At 46.7% G+C, this 12,643-nt stretch overlaps 2 protein-coding genes across 4 annotated transcripts; both read right to left on the bottom strand.

Annotated features, from left to right (window-relative positions):
• Positions 1-1,513: 1,513 nt before the first annotated feature.
• LOC6591216 (histone-lysine N-methyltransferase, H3 lysine-79 specific) lies at positions 1,514-4,256 on the bottom strand. 2 transcript variants are annotated; one of them, XM_026985529.1, is made up of 6 exons: positions 4,104-4,255; positions 3,865-4,033; positions 2,763-3,810; positions 2,596-2,692; positions 1,877-2,534; positions 1,514-1,813 (listed from the first exon to the last, which is right to left on the bottom strand). In XM_026985529.1, exons 1-6 carry the CDS (start codon positions 4,170-4,172, stop codon positions 1,620-1,622), a joined length of 2,235 nt encoding a protein of 744 aa, XP_026841330.1. In that variant the 5' UTR covers positions 4,173-4,255; the 3' UTR covers positions 1,514-1,619. The 2 variants fall into 2 exon arrangements, with proteins under 2 accessions (XP_026841330.1, XP_026841329.1); XM_026985528.1 differs by having other exon boundaries at positions 2,763-4,033; positions 4,104-4,256.
• A 4,318-nt stretch (positions 4,257-8,574) lies between these two features.
• On the bottom strand, positions 8,575-11,245 carry LOC113565157 (histone-lysine N-methyltransferase, H3 lysine-79 specific). Of its 2 annotated transcripts, XM_026986313.1 has the most exons (6): positions 11,098-11,244; positions 10,858-11,026; positions 9,756-10,803; positions 9,589-9,685; positions 8,870-9,527; positions 8,575-8,806 (listed from the first exon to the last, which is right to left on the bottom strand). In XM_026986313.1, exons 1-6 carry the CDS (start codon positions 11,164-11,166, stop codon positions 8,613-8,615), a joined length of 2,235 nt encoding a protein of 744 aa, XP_026842114.1. In that variant the 5' UTR covers positions 11,167-11,244; the 3' UTR covers positions 8,575-8,612. The 2 variants fall into 2 exon arrangements, with proteins under 2 accessions (XP_026842114.1, XP_026842113.1); XM_026986312.1 differs by having other exon boundaries at positions 9,756-11,026; positions 11,098-11,245.
• Between the last annotated feature and the right edge of the window lie 1,398 nt (positions 11,246-12,643).

Genomic DNA, 12,643 nt, shown 5'->3' with positions numbered 1-12,643 from the left:
AAGAAACGAAACACCAAAAGGAACGATCGGTGAAGAGCGGATTGGTGGCACTTATAAAGAGTATACACGAATTGAGATGACGTTTGCTACGGAAAATGTAAGAAATAAAGCTGGTACCGAGAGTTGGCGATGTTGGTCCACGTAACGATGGATATGTGTGACCCCAAACTTCTATAAAATCAAATGGGAGCTCAATTAAATGCGCAGAAATTATGCCAGAAGAATATCTCCTGAATGAAACAGTATACAAAAAGGAATCCATCCAACAAGGTATTCAGAAAGGGGGAAAACCAACATCCCAAATTTCATTTCTGCATACACACTTTCCGGTGTCGTTCAGTGCATTTTCATTTTCGCATGTAGGAGACTCGATTAATGAATGTGTGCGTTCCGTTTTGGTTGGAAAAAATAATAGTTTTCATATTTCTGCTGGTGTCACACGGGCCACTTGGCGGTGCAGTAACTGCATCGCCTCTTGAAAGGGGCATCGCCTCTTGCATGTCAACGTCCAAGAAAAATAAAAAAATATAAGTTTGTATATGAACTGGATTAATTTTCGTGATATTTAAAAGATCGTCCAGCATATGAGATGTCATTGAAATTATTTGTCTGCAAGTGATGGAAAATAAAATAAAAATGAATTAAATGGATAAGAAACAACAGCTACTCTCTAATATAAAATGTCGGTTTTTATCTTATGTTAGGGTAACCAAACGTCGCCGACGTTGTCCTTATTTATTATGTTTATTACCATCTGGTGATGGTGGATCCGTGGTGAGTTTCCGACTGGCCGGAGGCAGCCGCAGCCTGAAAGGAAACAATAACAATTGAAAGTGGCAATTTATTGAATATACACCCATTAGTCCGGATCCAGATTAAGACTCCGCTGAACGTCCTTAGTTAGGGAATCCAGGGACGGTTGTTAGCGGGGCTAAATTGCCATTTCCAGGTGGATCGGATCAGATCCGATCCCATTCCAATCATCAGCAATTACCATGCAAATTGCAAACGCACGAAATAAAATGGAAATCCTTTGGGATTTGGTTGCGATTTGCGGATTCGCTTCCAGCTAAAGCAATTGAAAACGAGAATGGTCGCGAGTAAAATCTTCGCTATCGCGGGGAGTCGGGAATCGGGAAAATCGCGAACGCGAGATGAAGGCAATCAGACTGACTCGTACAATCGAAGATTGTTGCCGCTGTTCAGCTCATCATGCCACAAAACCATGCCCCATGACCAGTGAAAATGTATCTGTGTTGCTTGTTTTCTTTTTCACCTGCGCCTTTCCACACTTTTCACGAATCGACAGCAGCAGCAGCAGAAGCAAAAACAACAACAGCACCTTCATTGTTAATGGAAACACCTCGGGGCATCAAAACATCAAGCCCCCTGGCAAGACCCCAAGAAGACCATTAATTGAGCACGCCGGCGGCTTTAATAGTTCTTAAGCAGTTGGGTATTAGTGTCAGAGGGAATCAAGTGGAATGGAAGTGGTATCGAGCGGTATCTTGCATTACTTTTCGCAAATAAATTTATTTAATTTAAACTTCATTTATATTTCCATAGAAAACAGTAAGAAAAAACAGGGGATTATTTTATATACGTATGTTTGTGTATAACTAGTATTTTGGGAGCTCCGAGTAGCGTGGGGGCGTGGACCAGAGCACGCTGGAGTTGCGCTTCAGCTGGCTGGGATCGATGTTGGGGAAAATCAGTTTCAGGTCCGGAGTGGTGGGGGCCACCGAGAAGAAGCTGTCGATGACATCGGTGGGACAGTGGCTCTGCATGGCAATCGCTTCGCCGCGTACATGGCCTAAAAATGGGTTACAAAATTTCAGATTAGATTAGACACTGGCTAAAGAAAACGCTAACTTACTGCGACTCCAGGTGGGTGCTGGCGGACGCTTGTGGGTGACCTTGCCCTCGTCATCGGTGGAGTCATCCTCGTGCAGCATGTCCCATGTGTATTTTGTCTTCGGCTGCGGTGGCAGCATCTTCTTCTTGGCCCCGGTCAACTGTGCCAGCTTCTGATTCTCCAGCTCCCGGATCTTGGCTTTCCTGAGGGCCTCGGCCTCCTCCTGCTGGCGCATCTTACGATTCAGCTCCTCAAGCTCCAGCCGCTTACGCTCCTCCAGCTTCTTTCGTTCCTCCTGTTTCTTGGCGCGTTCCGCGGTCTGCTTGGCAATGCGTTCGGCTCGCTCCCGCTCCTTTGCCTCTCGCTGCTGGGCGGCGTGCTGATGCTTCTGCTCACGCAGCTTCTTGCGCTCCTCGGCCAGGGTGTGCAGACCCTTGCGGAAGTCTTCGCCGCTGTTCTCGCGTAACAGGCTCTTGGTGGATGCAGAACTGGTGGACTTCAGGTTGGTCCCGGTGGCAGTCTTCAGCAGCGTCGTTGCCTTCGAGGCACTCATGGGGGCCTTCTTGGGCTGGGCCGAGCTCACGGGCAATAGACTTGAGGTCTGAGTGGGCGTATAAAAGCGCCCCAAAGTCGGTGGCTGCAACTTGCCAATCTTGGGCGTGTTGCTCGTGTTCGTGCCCTGAAAAAGGATCATCAATCATCAATTCCCGAACAAACGAGGGAGAGCACTGCACTCTTACCGTATCCTTGGCTCGCTGGGAGCGTAAGTTGCTCTGGGCAATGGCCGCATTTTCGAAGGCCTCCACGCGCATCTTCACTGGACTCTGCAAGAGCGGACTGTGGGCAGGTCAAAAGGGAAGTATTGATGCTCCAATTCAAATAGTCTCCAGATTTTGCTCATACTCACTTAAACAGGTCATGGGTGCGGCCGGGCAGCTTCATGGTCTTCACATTCGAGGGAAATTTCGGCACTGGTACCCTGTCGTCCAGCGACTCATCCTCTGTCAGGAGACTGTCCCGCCTTGGCTCTGACACTGGCTTTGGTGGCCCCTTCTTGCTAGTAATAACTTCGAAGGTGGCGTCGGCCGGTGCAATGTTGGGACTTTCGTCGGTGGGAGCCGGACCCAGCACCATTGTGGCGTTGGACAAGGTCATCGTTTCATTAGTGGCGTCGCCAGCAGAAGCCTGCTGCTGCTGTTCTTCGATGCGCGGCCCCTCGAGGGCGTCTTTGTAGATGGAGCGCTCCTGGTTGCGCGACTCGGTGCTGTTTTTGCGAGTCCGCGAGGAGACGGGCGAGTTTTTATCAATTTCACTAAACCGCTCCACCTTGATGGGCCGATGGCAGGCGCCATCCTTCTTCTTCTTTCGCCCCTTCTTGGACATCTCGGATGCCGTTGTAGTATTGCTGAATGCAGTCTCATCCGACCTGGTAGCATCCGTCTCCAAAATTGTGGCTGTGGTATCTGTGGCCGGTAGGGGCGGCGGCATTTCGCCGGTAAACTTCTCCCGCTTGACTTTGACGCACACATTCTTGGAGGCGAAGACTTCGGCTGGCTTCTTGATGGGCTCTATTGGTAGTTTTGTTGGTGCCTCCTGTGGCTGTGTCTCCTTCACAACTGACGGTTTGGGATTCGGTGCTATGTTGTGCGTCCTGCCGTTGACCTGCGAGACGCGCTGTTCGCTCTCCACCTTCACCCGGATCGAATCCTCTTCGCTGGGGCGACGCATCTTTCGGATGAGAGAGGGCTCCTTGAGCAATTTTTCCGTTTTCAATTTGGCAGCCCGCTGCGGCCGGCCCGAGCTTATGGTGGTGTCGGCTAGAGTCGGTGCCGGTGGCGGCGGCATTAACGAGGCTGTGCTGTTCAGGTTCTCCACCTCGGCAATAGCCAAAAGCTGGGAGTTGCTCAACCGCGCACTTTGGCGGCCCGAGGACTCTGCCGTGACGTCGGGGGCATCTGGGGAGAGTGCAAGGTGAGTCTTGGTCTCCTTTGGCCCACAGCACAACTCACCTTGGGAATCATCTGTGTTCTCAGTCAGAGCGGTCAGCCGTTTGGGACGCTTCTTGGTCTGCTGTGGTGTCACCGCGGAGGTTTCGCTCTGCGCCGGGCCATTGTCCGCAGCCTTGGCATCTTTGGTCTTGACGCCGTAGAATAGTTCTTCCAGCTCTTTAAAGTGAGCCTGCAAAAAAAAACAAGCGCGCCGCTATATTGATCACCGTGTTCTATGTCCATTGCAGCCGAAAAAATACCTTTCGGATTTCCTCCAATTCCAGCTTCATCCGCGACAGCGGCTGCATTATATCCAACATGTCATCCATTTGGCACAAATGAGAATCTACACAAATTTTTTTGGATTTTAAATCATCTCAAGGATGATCGGATTTTGATTGTAGCACTGTAGCCACATTGATCAGATACTGGTCCTTTTTTTCTCGAGTCTCCAGTCGTTTTTTCAAATGGCGGCAATGCGACGCGCGTCTGCAGTGTGACCGCGGACTTATCGCTCAAATATACCGTCCGGTCCTCAGAAATATACCAAAATATACCGTTTAGTTTTAAAAATATACCAAGAATATACTGACGAGTTCAAGCTCTTTTATACATATTCCACGTTTTTGATATTCCGTGCCATATTGGATTTCTATATACAGTTGAACGGCAGACGCCGCTAATAACAAAAGGGAAACAGAAAATTTAATAAATTGATTAAATTGACAAAATATACCATTACATACCGATATACCGTGAATATACCGTCGGTTCAATTTTGACCGAAAAAATACCGAAAAGTATTAAAAATACCGTAAACCCTGGCGCCGCGCGTCTGCAATGTGACCGCGGGCCTATCGCTCAAATATACGGTATATAAATGTATATATATATATGTATATATATATACCACAAAAATATACCGAAATGTACGTCTGACTTCTGATATATACTCGTCGAATACTCGTATTATTATCCAATTACTTCATCAATTTCCTACAAGACCGTTTAAATTTCAGTTTTCATCTGTATTGCATTGCTTACAAAATACGGTTTAAGCAAAATCGGTCAACGGGGGCAAGAGAATTAGTGTGACCTCGGACTAAGTGCTAAGTGCTAACTTAGCCCACTTGGCTCCCTCTATTTAAACAGTTGATCGATTTGAGGTAAATGGCGGAAAATTTACTGATTGTAAATCCTTCTTCTAGATCCATGCCATCTTTCCTAAAACTAAAACGAGGGGGAACGTTGTGAGTTGCTGCGGACACCGCAACTCTACAGTTATACCCGATACTAAGTCAGTATGGCCCTCTTCCGGCAGACGCCGCTAATATTAAACGACACGACAAAGAGTGGGTGCGAGAGAGACAGAAAATCAGTCTGAGCGTGACGTCGGGCGCTGCGTAGCCACTGCAAATTGATTTGTTCCTTTTGGCTATAAAAATGATCTGATCTGATCCAGATTAAGCAATCTAATAGATATGGTCATTATCTATGATTCTGCGTTTTTAGTTTTCTCAAATCTGCAATATTGTGGATGCAACAGATTTTCGTCCTTTGTGGGGGCGGATGGGGGTGGGGCGAAATTCTGAGATATACGTTTTATAGTGACATCTTAAAGGAGTGTGTGTACCAAATTTGGTTACTCTAGCCTTAATAGTCTCTGAGATTTGTGGTTGCCTCAGATTTTCGTCCTTTGCGGGGGCGGAAGGGGGTGTGGCGAAATTTTGACACAAAACGGTCAAGGTCCGATATCACAGGAGTGTGGATACCAAATTTGGTTGCTCTAGCTCTTATGGGTTCTGAGATCCTTGAACTCATATTTTGCAATTGGCAACACCGACCATGAAACCTGTGTGTTAGAGAGAGACAGAGCGAGAAAGAATGAAATTGTTTTCTTGATTCTGGCTATAATAATTATACGATCAGGTTCAGATTTTGCACTCTAGAAGATATAGTCATCTTCTACGATTCTGCGTTTTTAGTTTTTTCGTATCGTCGAAATTGTGGATGCCACAGACTTTCGCCCTTTGTGGGGGCGGAAGTGGACGGGGCACAGTTTTGAAATATTCTTGTAGCAGTGACATATCACAGAAGTCTGGATCCAAAAAATCGTTGCTCTAGCTCTTATAGTCTTTGAGCACTACGGACGGACGGACAGACAGACATGGCTCAATCGACTCGGCTATTGATGCTGATCAAGAATATATATACTTTATGGGGTCGGAAACGATTCCTTCTGGACGTTACACACATCCACTTTCACCACAAATCTAATATACCCCAATACTAATTTTGAGTATCGGGTATAAAAATGTAATGGGAAGTTTTATTTGATGTTTACAAGCGTACTTTAAGAATTTACTCAGAGACGACTCGTCACCTGAACCCACTTAATCTACCAATAAAACCCTCAATTGAAACAGCTCAACAGCCTGAGTTAAGCCGATGAAGAATACCCCTCAGCTCCGAGCTCATAATTTTATCGGATTGATGAATCACTTTCCTTCAAGGCTGGATAATTTTAATTTTTTCCGACCCCATAAAGTATTTATATTCTTGATCAGCATCAATAGCCGAATGAATATAGCCATGTATGTCTGTCCGTCTGTGCGAACCGATGAGCGCCAAGATCCCAGAGACTTTAAAGGCAAGATAAACTTAATTTTGTATCCAGGATCCAGTTAAATGATACGAGAAAACTAAAAGCGCAGAATTATTGAGAATAAGCATATCTACCAGATCTACGAATCTGGGAAAACGGTTCCCCTACAGCGTCCCCATGTCCCACTTCCTGCCACCCATCGTGCAGTATCTGTACATATGCCTGAGCATTATCTAGCTATCGTGTGGGATCCCGATCCTGGTAGCGTCTCTCGCGTGAGCTCCTAACCGGCGTGGACTTTCTGCACTCGCATCGCATCATATCATCCTTCAAAATACATATGAATCAAGCTTATGTTTAAATCTCTGTTGTTGCCATAGATCAGCATTGGCCCCAAATCCATCCTAAGTTTCAGTGTACTCCTTCGCCAAATGCTGTCCCACAGCACAGGGAACTCATTGGCAGCATTCCCTTTTCTAACAAACATGCAGCTCGTCGAGGATTAAAACGAACGGCTCATTCGCATAAAGTTGAAGTTAATAATAGAAACGAACCTTTTCAATATTCTATTTGAAGATGGAATCGTCTAAGAGGTTCCCAATATAATATTAAAAAACCCATATATAAAACCGAATCTTCTTTAGTTGGTGTTGAACTTGTTGACTTCCGGTCTGCCGCAGCAGCTCCAACACCTGGACGCCTCCGCCCCTTCACTCCTGGACAGCCCTTACCTGGCCAGCATCCCCTCGATCCCGTCGATGGAGTGCCCTGGTGGCCTGGTCTGCCACCACACATCCCATATGGGAGCCACCACCAGCAGCAGCAGATGAACACAAAGCATTCCATCAACGATATCCTGGGAGGACGCTCTGGAGGAAGCAAAAGCAGCAACCAACAGCAGACGCCCCAGCAATTGCAACTGCAAGACCAGCAGGCACTCACGGTAGCACCGACGTCGCCTCTCCAAAAACTGGGGCACGAAGGGAACGGCACACATTACAATATTATTGGCCGTTTCCGTTTCCAACCCGATTCAGTTACCAAAACCGTTTCCATTAATGTACGACATATTTGAAGCTGTGGAAAAGGGTACCAGACTAACATTTGGTCTATATCAAATACATATTAAAAGTAACTTATCAATACAAAATTTAGTACAAGTCCGGGTACGTTAAACTGACCAAACATGGCAAGTACCCTGCCAAGTATTTTGATGGACAGAAAACGGCTGCGACAAGCATGTCCGGATGTGTCTTGTTGATATTCCCCAATAATTGCGGCTATTTTGTATTTGTACTTCACTTTTAGCGGCTGTCCGAATGTCTTCAGCTTTCGGCTATTAAAGTGGCTCAGCCGGGATGGTAGGGCTAATTTTCGCAGAACCTTGCAGTTCCAATCATTACCATTACATAACATGGAACGGAATTGGCAACATTCTACATACCCTGAGGAAAGGGATATTATAGAATTGAAGAAATATTTGTCATCTAAGTCGCCAATGAATGCAGAATCTAGTCAGTATATGTATGTTTAAGGCTATCACATCAAAATTTTGCAGTTTATTGTTTTAGCACAGAGACCAAGAATTGGTATCGGGATCAGGATATGGTATATACAGGAAACTAATAAAATGCATGAATAGGAGTAAAACATATCAATTTGAGAAAAGGTCTTTATTAATTAATCTTTAAAAAAGCATCTTCTATCTTTGAAATTAACGAAATAAAGTATACAAATGCCCAGACACAGGCTAACAAGCAACAAATACCACCAAAATGTAAAAAATTTCGATACATCCATACTCAATTGCGTTAATTTTCATACTCACTTGCTTAAACCTTCTTTTAGACCACTTTTCACGAATCGACAGCAGCAAACAACAACAGCACCTTCACTGTTAATGGAAACACCTCGGGGCATCAAAACATCAAGCCCCCTGGCAAGACCCCAAGAAGACCATTAATTGAGCACGCCGGCGGCTTTAATAGTTCTTAAGCAGTTGGGTATTAGTGTCAGAGGGAATCAAGTGGAATGGAGTGGTATCGAGCGGTAACTTGCATTGCGTTTCGCAAATAAATTTATTTAATTTAAACTTCATTTATATTTCCATAGAAAACAGTAAGAAAAACAGGGGATTATTTTATATACGTATGTTTGTGTATAACTAGTATTTTGGGAGCTCCGAGTAACGGGGGGGCGTGGACCAGAGCACGCTGGAGTTGCGCTTCAGCTGGCTGGGATCGATGTTGGGGAAAATCAGTTTCAGGTCCGGAGTGGTGGGGGCCACCGAGAAGAAGCTGTCGATGACATCGGTGGGACAGTGGCTCTGCATGGCAATCGCTTCGCCGCGTACATGGCCTAAAAATGGGTTACAAAATTTCAGATTAGATTAGACACTGGCTAAAGAAAACGCTAACTTACTGCGACTCCAGGTGGGTGCTGGCGGACGCTTGTGGGTGACCTTGCCCTCGTCATCGGTGGAGTCATCCTCGTGCAGCATGTTCCATGTGTATTTTGTCTTCGGCTGCGGTGGCAGCATCTTCTTCTTGGCCCCGGTCAACTGTGCCAGCTTCTGATTCTCCAGCTCCCGGATCTTGGCTTTCCTGAGGGCCTCGGCCTCCTCCTGCTGGCGCATCTTACGATTCAGCTCCTCAACCTCCAGCCGCTTACGCTCCTCCAGCTTCTTTCGTTCCTCCTGTTTCTTGGCGCGTTCCGCGGTCTGCTTGGCAATGCGTTCGGCTCGCTCCCGCTCCTTTGCCTCTCGCTGCTGGGCGGCGTGCTGATGCTTCTGCTCACGCAGCTTCTTGCGCTCCTCGGCCAGGGTGTGCAGACCCTTGCGGAAGTCTTCGCCGCTGTTCTCGCGTAACAGGCTCTTGGTGGATGCAGAACTGGTGGACTTCAGGTTGGTCCCGGTGGCAGTCTTCAGCAGCGTCGTTGCCTTCGAGGCACTCATGGGGGCCTTCTTGGGCTGGGCCGAGCTCACGGGCAATAGACTTGAGGTCTGAGTGGGCGTATAAAAGCGCCCCACAGTCGGTGGCTGCAACTTGCCAATCTTGGGCGTGTTGCTCGTGTTCGTGCCCTGAAAAAGGATCATCAACCATCAATTCCCGAACAAACGAGCGAGAGCACTGCACTCTTACCGTATCCTTGGCTCGCTGGGAGCGTAAGTTGCTCTGGGCAATGGCCGCATTTTCGAAGGCCTCCACGCGCATCTTCACTGGACTCTGCAAGAGCGGACTGTGGGCAGGTCAAAAGGGAAGTATTGATGCTCCAATTCAAATAGTCTCCAGATTTTGCTCATACTCACTTAAACAGCTCATGGGTGCGGCCGGGCAGCTTCATGGTCTTCACATTCGAGAGAAATTTCGGCACTGGTACCCTGTCGTCCAGCGACTCATCCTCTGTCAGGAGACTGTCCCGCCTTGGCTCTGACACTGGCTTTGGTGGCCCCTTCTTGCTAGTAATAACTTCGAAGGTGGCGTCGGCCGGTGCAATGTTGGGACTTTCGTCGGTGGGAGCCGGACCCAGCACCATTGTGGCGTTGGACAAGGTCATCGTTTCATTAGTGGCGTCGCCAGCAGAAGCCTGCTGCTGCTGTTCTTCGATGGGCGGCCCCTCGAGGGCGTCTTTGTAGATGGAGCGCTCCTGGTTGCGCGACTCGGTGCTGTTTTTGCGAGTCCGCGAGGAGACGGGCGAGTTTTTATCAATTTCACTAAACCGCTCCACCTTGATGGGCCGATGGCAGGCGCCATCCTTCTTCTTCTTTCGCCCCTTCTTGGACATCTCGGATGCCGTTGTAGTATTGCTGAATGCAGTCTCATCCGACCTGGTAGCATCCGTCTCCAAAATTGTGGCTGTGGTATCTGTGGCCGGTAGGGGCGGCGGCATTTCGCCGGTAAACTTCTCCCGCTTGACTTTGACGCACACATTCTTGGAGGCGAAGACTTCGGCTGGCTTCTTGATGGGCTCTATTGGTAGTTTTGTTGGTGCCTCCTGTGGCTGTGTCTCCTTCACAACTGACGGTTTGGGATTCGGTGCTATGTTGTGCGTGCTGCCGTTGACCTGCGAGACGCGCTGTTCGCTCTCCACCTTCACCCGGATCGAATCCTCTTCGCTGGGGCGACGCATCTTTCGGATGAGAGAGGGCTCCTTGAGCAATTTTTCCGTTTTCAATTTGGCAGCCCGCTGCGGCCGGCCCGAGCTTATGGTGGTGTCGGCTAGAGTCGGTGCCGGTGGCGGCGGCATTAACGAGGCTGTGCTGTTCAGGTTCTCCACCTCGGCAATAGCCAAAAGCTGGGAGTTGCTCAACCGCGCACTTAGGCGGCCCGAGGACTCTGCCGTGACGTCGGGGGCATCTGGGAAGAGTGCAAGGTGAGTTTTGGTCTCCTTTGGCCCCCAGCACAACTCACCTTGGGAATCATCTGTGTTCTCAGTCAGAGCGGTCAGCCGTTTGGGACGCTTCTTGGTCTGCTGTGGTGTCACCGCGGAGGTTTCGCTCTTCGCCGGGGCATTGTCCGCAGCCTTGGCATCCTTGGTCTTGACGCCGTAGAATAGTTCTTCCAGCTCTTTAAAGTGAGCCTGCAAAATAAAACAAGCGCGCCGCCATATTGATCGCCATGTTCTGTGTCCATGGCAGCGGGAAAAAATACCTTTCGGATTTCCTCCAGTTCCAGCTGCATCCGCGACAGCGGCTCCATTATATCCAACATATCATCCATTTGGCACAAATGAGAATCTACACAAATTTAAACAAATTCCTTTTTTTCTCGGGTCTCCAGTCGTTTTTTTCAAATGGCGGCAATGCGACGCGCGTCTGCAGTGTGACCGCGGACTTATCGCTCAAATATACCGTCCGACCCTCAGAAATATACCAAAATATACCGTTCAATTTAAAAAATATACTGACGAGTTCAAGCTCTATTATACATAATCCACGTTTTTCATATTCCGTGCGATATAACTAACTTAATAAAACCGTTAGCCCTGCCCACATAATTTTAACCGATTAATGAATCAATTGTCTACTTGACTGGCCTATTGTAAATACTGGCTTTTATTGGATTTCTATATAAAGTTGAACGGCAGACGCGGCTAATATTAAACTACAGGGCAAAGAGCGCGCGCGAGAGAGACAGAAAATGTAATAGATAGATTAAATTGACAAAAATGTATACCATTATATACCGATATACCGTGAATATACAAGTCCGGTTACAGTACACTGTATGGTTAGTGGTTTAACTGACCTGGCAAGTACCCTGCCAAGTATTTTGATGGACAGAAAACGGCTGCGACAAGCATTTCCGGATGTGTCTATTTTGTATTTGTATTTCACTTTTAGCGGCTGTCCGAATGTCTTCAGCTTTCGGCTATTAAAGTGGCTCAGCCGGGATGGTAGGGCTAATTTTCGCAGAACCTTGCAGTTCCAATCATTACCATTACATAACATGGAACGGAATTGGCAACATTCTACATACCCTGAGGAAAGGGATATTATAGAATTGAAGAAATATTTGTCATCTAAGTTGCCAATGAATGCAGAATCTAGTCAGTATATGTTTAAGGCTATCACATCAAAATTTTGCAGTTTATTGTTTTAGCACAGAGACCAAGAATTGGTATCGGGATCAGGATATGGTATATACAGGAAACTAATAAAATGCATGAATAGGAGTAAAACATATCAATTTGAGAAAAGGTCTTTATTAATTAAGCTTTAAAAAAGCTTCTATCAATTGCGTTACTTTTCATACTTAGACCAATCCAATAAAAGGGGATCCCTAAAACTAGCCAATTTTGTAGATAATTGATTTATCAATCGAATAAAATTATGTGTTCATTATATCATTATGTAATCGAATCGAATATCAAAATCGAGGAATATGGTTTCCAATCCTTGACGGAGTAGGGGGTATTTTAACATGCCACCGAAAATAAAGAAAATTTAATAATTTTAGTCCAGTTCAGGTGAGAGGTATCCTGGTGTTGTTTTAGTTCACAGGAATGGCATGAATCTACATGAAGAATTCACAAACAGTAATATTTTTGCGCCATTTAGGAGGGGTCTTAAGTGGGCTAAGTTTGTTTTCTGTCAATGGTATATTTTTCGGTATTTTTTAAAAACAGACGGTATATTCCTGAGGGTAATTTGTCGCACTTATCTATCTTATCTTGCCACCTTATCTAGCTCTCAAC

Source organism: Drosophila persimilis, unplaced genomic scaffold (genome assembly GCF_003286085.1).
Source record: "Drosophila persimilis strain 14011-0111.01,24,50 unplaced genomic scaffold, DperRS2 tig00000002-arrow-pilon, whole genome shotgun sequence".
Lineage (NCBI taxonomy): Eukaryota > Metazoa > Arthropoda > Insecta > Diptera > Drosophilidae > Drosophila > Drosophila persimilis.
Note: the sequence above shows the minus strand (reverse complement) of the source record. Positions and strands in the feature narration are given on the sequence as shown.

Excerpts from the sequence above, each read along its gene's own strand:
- LOC6591216 (XM_026985528.1), bottom strand. The coding sequence starts at position 4,172 with ATGGATGACATGTTGGATATAATGCAGCCGCTGTCGCGGATGAAGCTG. Across the intron at positions 2,693-2,762 it reads CGCACCCATGACCTGTTTAA|TCCGCTCTTGCAGAGTCCAG; the intron begins GTGAGTATGAGC and ends ACCTGCCCACAG. Across the intron at positions 1,814-1,876 it reads AGCACCCACCTGGAGTCGCA|GCCATGTACGCGGCGAAGCG; the intron begins GTAAGTTAGCGT and ends ACCCATTTTTAG.
- LOC113565157 (XM_026986312.1), bottom strand. The coding sequence starts at position 11,166 with ATGGATGATATGTTGGATATAATGGAGCCGCTGTCGCGGATGCAGCTG. Across the intron at positions 11,027-11,097 it reads AACTGGAGGAAATCCGAAAG|GCTCACTTTAAAGAGCTGGA; the intron begins GTATTTTTTCCC and ends TTTATTTTGCAG. Across the intron at positions 9,686-9,755 it reads CGCACCCATGAGCTGTTTAA|TCCGCTCTTGCAGAGTCCAG; the intron begins GTGAGTATGAGC and ends ACCTGCCCACAG.